Source organism: Amia ocellicauda, chromosome 4 (assembly GCF_036373705.1).
Source record: "Amia ocellicauda isolate fAmiCal2 chromosome 4, fAmiCal2.hap1, whole genome shotgun sequence".
In the NCBI taxonomy this organism is placed as follows: domain Eukaryota; kingdom Metazoa; phylum Chordata; class Actinopteri; order Amiiformes; family Amiidae; genus Amia; species Amia ocellicauda.
The window spans coordinates 521129-534792 of record NC_089853.1 but is presented as its reverse complement, the minus strand read 5'-3'; the positions used below and the strand labels follow the sequence as shown (position 1 = coordinate 534792).

Genomic DNA, 13664 nt, shown 5'->3' with positions numbered 1-13664 from the left:
AGGAACTGGGAGACTAGTCAGGATCAAGGGAAAGACTAATGCAGCAATGTACAGAGATCCTTGATGAAATCCTGGTCCAGAGCGCTCTGGACCTCAGACTGGGGCGAAGGTTCATCTTCCAACAGGACAACGACCCTAAGCACACAGCCAAGATAACAAAGGAGTGGCTACAGGACAACTCTGTGAATGTCCTAGAGTGGCCCAGCCAGAGCCCAGACTTTGGAGGGATCTGAAAATGACTGTACACCGATGCTCCCCATCCAACCTGATGGAGCTTGAGAGGTCCTGCAAAGAAGAATGGGAGAAACTGCCCAAAAATAGGTGTGCCAAGCTTGTAGCATCATACTCAAAAGACTTGAGACTGTAATTGCTGCCAAAGGTGCTTCAACAAAGTATTGAGCAAAGGCTGTGAATACTTATGTACATGTTCTTTTTTTTTTAAATAAATTTGCAAAGATTTCAAACAAACTTCTTTCACGTTGTCATTATGGGGTAGTTGGTAGAATTGTGAGGACAATAATGAATTTAATCAATTTTGGAATAAGGCTGCAACATAAAATGTGGAAAAAGTGAAGCGCTGTGACTACTTTCCGAATGCACTGTACATCCGCTGACTTGTGCCTGTGTTGCAATATTAAACTATTCCTGTAGGTATTAATCCATTGTGTAAATATGTATTACATATGCATACACCAGTGTATACATACACATTGATCAAATACAATGTCATTTTTATAGTGTGTAGAGGACGGAACACAGGGCTCTTTAATGTGAATATATAGGCATGTGTGCACTGACCAGGAGCAGAGAAGAACGAGTGCCAGACTCTGGACAGATGCACAGACTCGCCCCTGTGTGGATCAGCTTTTATTCGCTCCGCTCCAGAGTGCCGTGTGGAAGGTTTGCCAGTGGGGGGGCAGCGTGGGAGCCAACATCAGTCCTTTTATTACAAAAGCAGGGATTGTTACTTCATCAGTCTTGTCTTATTAATAAAAAGCTACAAATATAATAAAGGCACGAAGAGAGAAAGAAACAATTGATATCGTGTCGAGGCTGCACGTGTTCGTCGGCGGTTTCCGCTCCCCCAGCAGGCGGGCCGGGCTGGACATCAGTAGTGCACAGAGTTCAGCAGGACCAGGGCTGGAGCCCAGACACTGCACGGAGAGGGGGAGGGGTGCGGCAGCAAGAGAACACAAGACAGAAGAGGAAGTGAGATACAGAGGAGGAGGAAGAGGGAACAAGAGGAAGAGACAGACAGCTGTGCGGGTCACTGTCGGGGCTCTAGTGGTCGCTCCAGAGGACGTGGGGTGACCCCTCCGTGACCCCTCTCCTCCTTTTCCTCAGTAGGGCTCAGCCTTCAAACTGCGGTACAGACAGCAGGTGAATACCATCCCCACAATCTGAGACACGGGGAGAGAGACATTGTTTTTCAAGAATTAGAAAAAGACTGTACACAACTTCCCCCCCCTCCAACACACACATTATATATTAATATATATATATATATATATTTATTATATACACACACATATATACATACACACACACACCCCCTGCTGGGAGAGCATCAGCATCACTCCGCAGTACGAGAGAGGAGCTGAACTCTGGACTTCACCAGTGACCCGCAGCCTCCACCCCTCACTCACTAACTCAGTTCATAATGAGCTTTATTGGCAGGACGAGTTCACCGCAGTGTTCCAGAGAATTTACAGACACAGGAAGGAAGAACAGAATACATACAAGTACAACATCAAAGTACAACGTTACACAGTTTTATTACCCCCTCCCCTCACCTGTACGCAGGCGATGCCGATGCCCACGGCCCCGATGATCTTCAGGTGCTCTAGGATGAACTTTTCCAGCTTTGTGATGCAGCCGCCCTGAGAGAGAGAGAGAGGGAGAGGGAGGTATTGTATTGTGTTGTGATGCATGGTTTTGTTCCCTACTGTATTATACTACACTTCATGGCTGTGTGTGTAGTTCTGGTCCAGCCCAGCTCACCTCCACCAGGTAGATGTTGGAGGGGTGTTCTCGGACCCCGCAGCGCTCCGTGATGGTCTTACAGCAGCTGTCCGGCACCAGCCTGCCCTCCGCCTTGACCGACCGCACCCACAGACTGTCCCTCCAATCATAGGAGCTGTTACTGCCACAGCACTTAAACTGCAGAGAGTGGGGGGGGTTACTGCACTTACTGCACTGAGGGGACAGAAACGCAGACACACGTGAACACAGACACACACAGAGACATAGGGACACTGACCTCCTGCTGCAGTTTGTCCACCGCTTTGGTGACCCGTTCCTGGCCCGGCTGCTGGTAATGATCCACCATTGTCTTCTGCAGGTTCTTCTTCAGCTCATCATTCAGCTGCAACCAGAACCACAGGAACTGACTCAACGGGCCAGTCTGGGCCCTATACTATACCATACTCCCCACAGTCAGGCCCTACTTAATGCTTACCAGGGCCCTAGCCCCGTGGCCCGAGCCAGCAAAGGGGCCCATTCAGCTTGGGGAAAATGTGTTACACAATTTTCTGTATCAATGTGGTCTTGGCCTGTGGTCGGGTTTGCTCTTGTGCGTTACGCAGCGCTGTGTCTGTGTGCCTGCCAGCCTGCTAGGCCTTGGGGGAGGGGAGGGGCGGGGCAGAGAGGCGCAGAGGTTTGATATGGGCAGGTTGATTTCCCAGGGTTACAAACAAACAAACAAACAAAACATCTATGATTGTGATTGGTGCATGGACTGAGGAAGCGGGGGGGCGACTGGCCCGGGCTACTATTGGCTACACAGGGAAATTTGTGGAGAAAAAATCCTAAAAATAAAGAAGTAACGTATTAATGACAACAAGTGATAATTTATGTCAGTACAATGCCTAATAATGAACTGCATTGTATTTTCCTTTAGTACATTTCACATTGCTTAATTAGGCTCCTTGCGCTGTACTCCCGCCTTCAAGAAGTAAATTACCCAATCAGGCGCATCATAGATGTCCTTCCTCCAAAAGGCATGTAACCAATCAGACGTCAGCTTGAGACAGGTTAGAATTATTTTAAACACAAAACCGGGAGTTTGGAGTTTGCTAGCAGTGTTCGACTGCAAGATCTTCATAGTGAAATGGAAGTAAAATACCGTTTTATAGGTTTACATTTTGCATTTAATAAATTCTGGCATTAACGACCGTACGCATTGCATTTCTGTTTTGTTTTCGTTGTTCCAATGTACACTTTTCAACATTCATTCTGATTGTTAACACTAACAGTAGGCTATAGGCTACAGCATGGGTTCCCAAACTAGTTCTGCACAAGAACCCCTTTGCCAACCAGATTGTGGCTGAGGACCCCCACCTACAAAAACTGCCTCATTATATCATGTTAATAAAAGGAAACATTTAGAACACAGAACCTTATTCTTAGCTGCCAAGTTCAGATACAGAGATGAGTTCAACTCACTCATAATGAGATGGGTGGGCTGTATATTCTATCATAATTGATCAACTAAAATTTGTATTTAAAAAAAATAATGCATCGCGGACCCCAGGCCTCCAAATTCCCCAGATCTCAATCCAATTGAGCATCTGTGGGATGTGCTGGACAAACAAGTCCGATCCATGGAGGCCCCACCTCGCAACTTACAGGACTTAAAGGATCTGCTGCTAACGTCTTGGTGCCAGATACCACAGCACACCTTCAGAGGTCTAGTGGAGTCCATGCCTCGATGGGTCAGGGCTGTTTTGGGACCTGCACAATATTAGGCAGGTGGTCATAATGTTATGGCTTATCGGTGTATATGTGCTAATTAGGCTACATACCTATCTACCTAACATAATATAATATTTTCAGACATAATATATAAGGAAATAATTGCCCTGCTACAGAAGCTAGAGTTTTGGAGAAATATTATGGTAAGATAGGTTGGTTTATGTAGCCTAATATTAGTGCATATGTATTTATTTATTCCATCTTGGAGTTCTGGCAGGAACAGATGTGAGGCATTGTGGTTGAAAGTGCAAAAGGTATCCAAGTATCGTTTTCACAGCAATGCCTAAACGTGCTGTTCATGTTTCCAGTCAGACTGGGCTGGAGGTGAATATGGCCGCTGTGGCCAATTAGTTTGAGAGTGAAATGAATGACAGATGCACGTATACGGAAGCTTGAGGGGCACTGAAGCATGTGAGTTTTATTCATTTTTTCCTTAGTGATACGCGGCCCGTGTTTGTTTGGCTCTTGCTGTGTTGGAGGTGAATGAGGTTATAAATGTTGCAGATCAAATGTTGATGCAGCATGATTTGTTTACTGGTAACCAAAGGATGCTTAGAAGGTGGGGGGTGGCTAAAAAAAACATCATAGCCCCGGGGCCCAGTGTGGTTTAATGCAGGGCTTCCACGGTGTGTGAGTGAAATAGTGTAAACACAGAGGACAGTACAACAGAGCTGACGGAGAGAGACACACAGGCTCAGTTGAGCTGGTTGCAAAAGGGGAAATACTGCAGCACAGGAGAGAGAAAGAGACACCCGCGCACGCACACACACGCACACGCACACATGCACATCCGACGCACATCCGACACACACGCACGCACACACCAGACAGTCCGTCAGTCGGGGTATCAGTCAGAATCTTGCTGGTGTCCGGTAACCACAGTAATTTTACAGACACCTTAATCCCTGTGGTGCAGAAGCAGCACTAACCCTTGTCTGAACCTGCCCCCCCCGCCCCTCTGACTCTGCACACTGACTCAGTCTGAGGAAAATAGCTCTGAGACCAGCAGAGAGAAGGAACAGCTACAGGCAGTGCGAGAGAGAGAGAGAGAGAATGTGTGTGTATAATGATGTATTTTTAAAGAGAGAGAGTAAAGGAGGGATATTCCCCTGGCCCTGAGAGGACGTGCATGTTCTCTAGCCAGTGCTGGACTCGGCTGCAGTGCCATACCTCACATATCCACCAGGTGGCGATACTACAGAAGAGGCGGAGAAGGAGGGAGGGTTTGAAGAGAGGAGAGAGAAGGAGAAGGGAGGGAGAGGCCATACCTGCTGGTAGTAGATGTAAGCCAGGATTCCAGCCAGGATCTCCAACAGGAAAATACACAACAGCAACACAAAATACTGCAGAGAGAGAGAGAGAGAGAGGGATTCCATTAACATACTGTCCACGGATCACATTATAACATTAGATACCACAAGTGAGGACCAGCCAGTCACAGAGCAGTGTTTCCAGAGCCCTGTCTCTGGTCTCTGGGGTGTAGAGGCCACCATGTCAGAGTTCTCAGCATCTAGGTCGTCCTCAGGCCCAGCAGCGCTTTAGGGGACAGACGCTGGTTTAAGAGTTCGCAGCGGACCGAGCAGTGATGGGGAGAAGGGAGCAATAGTTAAACATAGGATGCGTGGTCAGCAAGTGTGAGGGGGGTCTCTCACATAAACAGACTGGATAGGATCCTTGGATCACTGAGTTATTAATGGACACCAAACGAGCATGATGGGGTGAATGGGCTCCTCTCGATTGGACACTGTCTTCTGTTCTTATGTTGTAATTTATAATTTAACTGTTTCGTACTGATTGTATTACTGCACTTTGTGATGCTTTGAAAACGTTTCTTGTGAAAATGAAGTCACCCTGCGTCCGAGACGAAAATAATCATCATAACCACACACACACACACACACGTCAGTGTGAGAGAGAAGAAACACACACACACACCATGCTAATCAGGACCTGGTGGAGCTCATAACACTGTCAATATGTAACTTTACAGAGAGAGGAAGGAAGAAAGGGAGGGAGGGTGAAAACAGGAGAGGGGGAATAAGCAGAAGATAAAGAACAGGTGACTTGAAGTGAAACTATGGTGGGGGGGCAGGGAGGGCGACTATCTATAACCATGCCTGCACCACTGTCAGTGTCAGAGAGGGGCCAATAAAGCTGGCTTTGAATGTGGAATGTGAGGGAGTGTGTCAGCTGCTGTTGCTACGGGGACAGACATGGTGTTGACGGAGGGGGGGGGCAAAACGCGCCGGCTGCGCATTCCAACCCCCCGCGCTCTCTCTCTCTCTCGGAATCCAGTTATCCAACACCACCCAACCCCTCTCCTCTCTCTCCACTCCTCCCTCTCTCTGGGGGACTCATCCCATTGGTTTCTCTCGCTCATTGGGGCACCAAACAACAGCCTCCCTCCCTCATTCTCTCGCTCTTTAAACCTCCCTCTCTCCCTCTGTACGGCTCATTCCAACGCTTTGAATCACTGTATCAAAATCGAGACTCTTAAAGACACACAGACAAACATAACACTCAGAAAACCACCACACACACACACACACACACAGGTGCCAGTGAGTCAGCAAGGGGAAGCACACCCAGTCCTGCCTCACTACACAACAATGTGGGCATGAGGGCGAGGCTCACTTCCTGTCTTTGTACAGGACACACACTTCTGACTGACTGACTCTTACCCCTCTCCACACACAGACGCAGGGCACACACACACTCACACAGGGCACACGCTCTCTCTCACCACTCTCAGCAGGCGTCTCTGCTCTTTGAAGGTGGCACAGCAGCCCAGGATGCCCGTCACCATGACGATAGCCCCGGCGACCACCAGGATGTAGGCAGTGGCTGCATAGGTGCTGGAGGAGAGCAGGCTGATGTAGTCGCTCTTCAGAACCAGGGTCCACACGCCCACCGCCATCACAGCACCCCCTGCCAGCTGTGGGAACACAGTGCACACGGAGGGTAAGAGTAACACACACACACACACAGTAATACAGAGTAACACACACACACACACACAGTAATATAGAGTAATACACGCGAACACACACAGTGATACAGAGTAACACACATACACAGTGATACAGAGTAACACACACACACAGTGATACAGAGTAATACAGAGTAACACGCACAGTGATACAGAGTAACACACACACACATAGTAATACACAGTAATACAGAGTAACACACACACAGAGTAATACGGAGTAACACACAGTGATACAGAGTAACACACACACACACACAGTGATACAGAGTAACACACACACACAGTGATACAGAGTAACACACACACACACAGTGATACAGAGTAACACACACACACACAGTGATACAGAGTAATACAGAGTAACACACACACAGAGTAATAGAGAGTAACACAGTGATACAGAGTAACACACACACACAGTAATACAGAGTAACACACACACACAGTGATACAGAGTAACACACACACACAGTGATACAGAGTAACACACACACACACAGTGATACAGAGTAACACACACACACACACATGCACACAGTAATACAGAGTAACATGAGCAGGGAGCTCCGACAATGGGAGATGTTCCACTAAGGAAAAAAAAACAAGGGAACCCGCTAGTAGGAAAGTCCTGAAGTGTTTGTACCTCAATGCCAGGAGTATAAGGAACAAGATGTTAGACTTGGAAGTCACAGTGCTGGCGTGTGACTATAATGTTGTAGGAGTGACAGAAACATGGCTTACAGAAAATGATGGGGATGAATACAAGTTGGAAGGATACACACAGTTTAGGAGAGACAGACAAAATCGAAGAGGGGGTGGGGTAGCATTATATGTGAAAAATGACATTGAGGCAGAAGAACTCAAATTAGATCCCAGTAACGGAACAGAATCTTTGTGGGTGAAACTTTTGGACAAGAGATCTGGAGGATTAGTGGTAGGAGTGTGTTACAGGCCACCAAACTCCGATATTCAGAAAGATGTTGCATTGTACAGTGTAATCAGGACTGCATGTAGCAAGGATGTGGCTGTTATAATGGGGGATTTAAATTCCCCAAACTTAGACTGGGAAAGCCCAGTGGGGATGACAGAAGCAGAAATAAAAATGGTTGAGATGGTAAATGACTGCTTTCTAACTCAATTTGTCAGGGAACCAACCAGAGAGAGCGCATGTATTGACTTGATCTTTTCAAATGACCAAGATAGAGTCAGAGGGACACTAGTTAGAGAACCAATGGCAAATTGTGAACACAATATGGTTAGCTTTGAGCCATTATTTCAAAAAAACAAGGTCCAAGTCTAAAACAATGGTCTACAATTTTAGAAAAGCAAACCTTGAAGGTATGAGGCGGCACTTAGAAGAGGTAGACTGGAAGCACATTGGATACAGAGTCAGTTGAAAATGGATGGGTATATTTTAAGAATATACTACTTGAGGCTCAGGAGAAATTTGTACCAAAACGTAGCAAACTGAGGACCAAAAAACACTGGCCAAAATGGTTTCATAGATGTATGCAAAAAAATATCAAGAGAAAGAAAATGTTGTATAGCGCATACAAAAGGGATGGAGACTAAACAAAATACAAAGAATATGTTGAGCTGCAAAGAGATCTTAAGAAAGGGATCAGGAAAGCAAAGAGGGAAATAGAAAGAAACATAGCTCTGGAGGTAAAACTAATGCAAAGAGCTTTTTTCAATATTACAACAGCAAGAGGTCAATAAAGGAGGAAGTGAAACAGAAAAAGGGCAAAAATGGAGGTATCTTGGAAAACGAACAAGATGTGGCAAATGTTCTAAATGAGTATTTCACAGAGGTTTTCACAAAAGAAAAGACAGATGACATGCCACAGGTTAACAATCAGTCCAGTCAAACCCTAAGAGAGATCAGGATAAATGAGGAGGAGGTACTAAAGGGACTAGCAGAATTAAAAACCAACAAATCACCTGGGCCAGATGGGATATTTCCAACAGTACTTAAAGAAATGAGGGAAATTATTTATCGGCCACTAACTCAAGTATTCCAAATGACACTTAGAACAGGGGATGTGCCAACTGACTGGAAGACAGCAAATGTCATCCCAATCCACAAGAAAGGGGACAAAACTGAGCCAGGAAATTACAGACCAATCAGTCTCACCTGCATCACCTGTGAAATGTTGGAAAAAATTATTAGACAGAGAATAGAGGAGCATCTTAATGAAAACCATATTCTTGGAGATAGTCAACATGGGTTTAGACGAGGCAGATCATGTCTTACTAATCTATTAGAATTTTTTGAACATGCAACTGCAGCTGTAGATCATGTGAAAGCATATGATATGATATACTTAGATTTCCAAAAAGCTGTTGATAAGGTTCCACACCAAAGACTGATCCCCAAATTGGAAGCTGTAGGCATTCAGGGTAATGTAAGTAGATGGATTATGAACTGGTTGATGTACAGGAAACAGAGGGTGTCGATTAGAGGAGTCGCTTCTAACTGGAGTGAGGTTGTTAGTGGAGTTCCACAGGGATCAGTACTAGGGCCTTTGCTTTTTCTAATCTATATTAATGATCTGGACTCTGGGATAGTTAGCAAACTTGTCAGAATTGCAGATGATACTAAAATAGGTGGCTCTGCAGATACAATCTTGGCAGCACAGGCTATTCAAAGGGACTTAGATAATATTCAGTTGTGGGCCGACACCTGGCAGATGAAATTCAATGTGGAAGGTATGTGCAAGGTATTACATGCAGGTAACAAAAATGTCCACTATAATTACACTATGGGAGGAATAGAATTAGATGAAGCATCGCATGAGAAAGACCTAGGAGTCTATGTGGACTCCTCACTTTCTCCATCCAAACAGTGTGGGGAAGCAATAAAAAAGGCAAACACAATGCTAGGGTATATTGTCAAAAGTGTAGAATTGAGAACAAGGGCAGTGATGTTCAGACTGTACAATGCACTAGTTAGAGCTCATCTGGATACTGTGGACAGTTCTGGGCTCCACACTTCAAGAAAGATATCGCTGCTCTATAGGCAGTTCAGAGGAGAGCAACCAGACTTATTCCAGGTCTGAAGGGAAAGTCCTACTGAGAGACTGAGGGAACTGAACCTCTTCACCCTGGAACAGAGGAGACTACGTGGGGACTTGATCCAAGTCTTCAAAATCATGAAAGGCATCGACCACATCAAACCAGAGGAGCTTTTCCAGATCAGCAGGGACACACGCACCCGGGGACACAAATGGAAATTGGGCTTCAAGGCATTCAAGACAGAAAACAGGAGACACTTCTTCACACAGAGAGGCGTCACAATCTGAACAAACTCCCCAGCGATGTGGCTGAAGAGACAATTGGGGACCATTCAAAAACAGACTGGATAGGATCCTATGTTTCTTAACGCACACACTCACACAGTAATACAGAGTAACGCACACACGCACACAGACAGTAATACACAGTAAAACACACAAACTGCCCCCCACATGACACACACACAGTAATATATATATATATATATATATATATATATATACACACACACACACACAAATGCATTGTTACAGGCAGACAGGCAGACAGGCTCTCACCCAGAAGAGGAAGTTGAAGGTGAACAGGAGGTACTTCAGACAGATCGTCCCACACGTCTCCTTCTTCTCATCATATGCCCCCATCCTGGAAAGTAAGATTAATACTGTCAAACACACGACTGCTGCACTGTGTCGTGCGGGGGGCAGGTGTGTGTGTGTGTGTGTGTGTGTGTGTGTGTGTGTGTGTGTGTGTGTGTGTGTGTGTGTGTGTGTGTGTGGTGTTGGGCAGCGGGGCAGGTGTGTGTTGGGCAGCCCTCTCCTGCCTCTGGTCCTTGCACCACAGCAGCATTCCAGCAACAGCACAGCCGAGATCCTGATGCCCCTCGCTCTCCTTTCATCTCTTCTCTCTCTCTCCCCTTGTTCCCTGTATTCTCCCTCCCTCCTGCAGTGCAGTATTCCCTCCCTGCGGCCCCTCTGACTCACAGTGAGCTACACACCCCCACGCTGCTCTCACACACAGCCTGCAGCTATGCAATCTCGCTCTCCCTCCCACAGACATCAGCGTGCGATAACCCGCACTACACTGCAGCCGAGCATAGACCACTGGAACAACACTGCAACCACCACACAGCAATACAGTGCACTAGAAAACGCCACACTGCACAACAGCACACTGCGACTGAACACAGCACACAGGAACGGACTGCAACTTCACCACCACACTGCACTGGGTGGGACAGCAGCTTAACACCGATAGTGTCCCGCACTGTGCCGCGCTGTAGTGTGGAGCTGGGGTTGTGTGCCGTGCTGTGCCGTGTTTCTGGGTCTGTATTGTCTCTTAAACACAAGAGAGCCCCTCCACAGCACCGTGCTCTGCCGGGAAGACTTCAGCAGCCCGGGGTCTCCCTGTGGAGGAGCTGTCGAGTCTAGACTCGCTCTCCCTCAGCACAGCACTCTGCCTCGATCATCTTCATCCTGCCTCCCCACCCCCGACACTCACTCCTGTGTGTGTCTGTGTGTGAGTGAGTTACAAAATAGATTTCAATTAGAAGAACTTATCCCTCTTGGTATTTTTAAATCATTGACTTGTTTTTAATGTCAATGTTTTTAATTTGCTGTTTCTACAATTGTAAATTATGGCTTTATTTGTTTTTCTTATTATTAGAGTACTTGTGTTTGTTATATTGTAATTTGTCATTTTTATATAATGACTTGCTGCTGCCTATCTTGGCCAGGACGCTCTTGGAAAATAGATTTTTAATGTCAATGAGCTTTCCTGGTTAAATAAAAGTTTGTTTTTCAAAATGTGTTTGTCAGCACAGACCAGTCTCCTTCTGTGTCCCAGCTGTGCAATCTGATTGCTGTTTACAGTTCCAGCAGCCCCCCCAGCATTGACACAGAGAGAGAGAGGTGTAGAGGGGGACAGCAGTTGAGTGTCAAAGGAGATGCAAACATGACAAGAGGGAGCGATGGGGGGGGGCAGAGGGAGAGAGAGGGAGACTGAGAGGGACATCACATTTTTGCCCTGTATAGTTTTTTAAGATGAAAAAGAAACATGCAGTGATACAAGCCAACACTGACTCAAAGGCAGTGCGGCCCCGGCTGCACTGACTGACCGCCTGCACACCCAAAAATGCGTAGTGGTACACTCATGTCTACACACTCATTGTGTCAGGCAGGCAGGCGCTGTATCAGTCAGTCAATTCCCAGCTAACCTGTGGAGCTTGGGACTGAAACCTGAGTGACACACTGACTAACTGTCTCTCCCCAGCACCAGGGCCGAGACCCCGCTGGACTGGACTGTAGGTCTCCAGTGTGCCGGTGTTACAGCCCCCCGTAGGAGTTTGTGTGTGATGACGTCCCAGCTGTTTACAGTCAACAGCGCGATACAGCGACACTGGAGAGCAGTGACCGGGGTGTAGGACCACAGACAGGGTGTAGTGACCAGGGATGGCTGACCGGGCCTAGACAGGAGAATAAATCACTGCCAACAGCCCGCACACGTCATGCACCGACGCGCGCACACACGAATACTATATATATATATATATATATATACACATATACATATACATACATATACACACATACACACACACACACAGGACGCCCTGGCGCCCGAGCCGCAGCACATGAACACAAACAACTCGCATCTCACAACTCAGACAAAGAGAGGCGGGTCTGAGCACAACTCTGTAACACTGTAACAACCATCACAACACCGTAACAACACCGTAACAACACTGTACAACACAGTGACGCAGCCCCGGCCCGCAGCAGGACGGGCACAGCTAGTTTGGGGTTATTTCGGTATGTCTGTTTTCTGCGCCCAGAAGTGCGAAACCCTTCTTCACCGTCTATCGGCCATTACACAACTATAATCATTATCATTATAATTACAATAATAATAACAGCAACAATACCTGGACTGATTTGCAGACTATTCCCGGCGCCGATCTCTCTGTGGTTGGGTTTGTACGAGTCGTAGAAAGTCACCTTTCCTCTCTCTCTCTCTCTCCTCCCCGTTAACTGAGCACACAGACACAGCGAGGCCCTGCCTCCAATCCGGCCGACAGCAGACTCCACCCAGCCCGACACACACACAGCTTATCTCAAATTGACACAGTCTCTCAGTCTCACTGGTCTCTGTAGCTCTCTCTCAATCACACACACACACACAGTTTCTCTCTCTCAATGACACACACACACACACAGTTTCTCTCTCTCAATCACACACACACACACACACACACACACACACACACAGTTTCTCTCTCTCAATCACACACACACACACAGTTTCTCTCTCTCAATGACACACACACACACACAGTTTCTCTCTCTCAATCCACACACACACACACACACACACACACACACACAGTTTCTCTCTCTCAATCACACACACACACACACACACACACACACAGTTTCTCTCTCTCAATGACACACACACACAGTTTCTCTCTCTCAATCACACACACACACACACACACAGTTTCTCTCTCTCAATGACACACACACACACAGTTTCTCTCTCAATCACACACACACACACAGTTTCTCTCTCTCAATCACACACACACACACACACACACAGTTTCTCTCTCTCAATCACACACACACACACACACACAGTTTCTCTCTCTCAATCACACACACACTCTTTCCATTTCTCCAACACAAGCTCAGCTCTCAGTGAGCGCAGTATGAGTACAGAGACCCCTGGTGGACACAGACGGAATAACACCCCCAGTGTCAATACACACACCTGCACAATACAACTAATTGTCGGAACCGGCACCTAAAAGTTCGCTATGTTTTTAATTATCATGAATTATGTTTTTCCTATGTATGTATTTGCTCTTTTGAATTTCTCCCCCGGCTAGTTGTAGAAAGTCTTCGGC

At 46.6% G+C, this 13664-nt stretch overlaps 1 protein-coding gene across 1 annotated transcript; it reads right to left on the bottom strand.

Annotated features, from left to right (window-relative positions):
* Nucleotides 1–852: 852 nt before the first annotated feature.
* Nucleotides 853–12833, bottom strand: cd151 (CD151 molecule). The gene is made up of 8 exons (XM_066700376.1): nucleotides 12681–12833; nucleotides 10318–10402; nucleotides 6497–6688; nucleotides 5022–5096; nucleotides 2261–2365; nucleotides 2002–2160; nucleotides 1794–1880; nucleotides 853–1400 (listed from the first exon to the last, which is right to left on the bottom strand). The coding sequence occupies exons 2-8, from the start codon at nucleotides 10399–10401 to the stop codon at nucleotides 1341–1343; spliced, it is 762 nt and encodes a 253-aa protein (XP_066556473.1). The 5' UTR covers nucleotide 10402; nucleotides 12681–12833; the 3' UTR covers nucleotides 853–1340.
* Nucleotides 12834–13664: the final 831 nt, after the last annotated feature.

Coding starts and splice junctions, on each gene's coding strand:
- cd151 (XM_066700376.1), bottom strand. CDS start 10,401: ATGGGGGCATATGATGAGAAGAAGGAGACGTGTGGGACGATCTGTCTG. Junction 2,161..2,260: donor TGGACAAACTGCAGCAGGAG/GTCAGTGTCCCT, acceptor CACTCTCTGCAG/TTTAAGTGCTGTGGCAGTAA. Junction 1,401..1,793: donor TCGGCATCGCCTGCGTACAG/GTGAGGGGAGGG, acceptor CCCGTGTCTCAG/ATTGTGGGGATGGTATTCAC.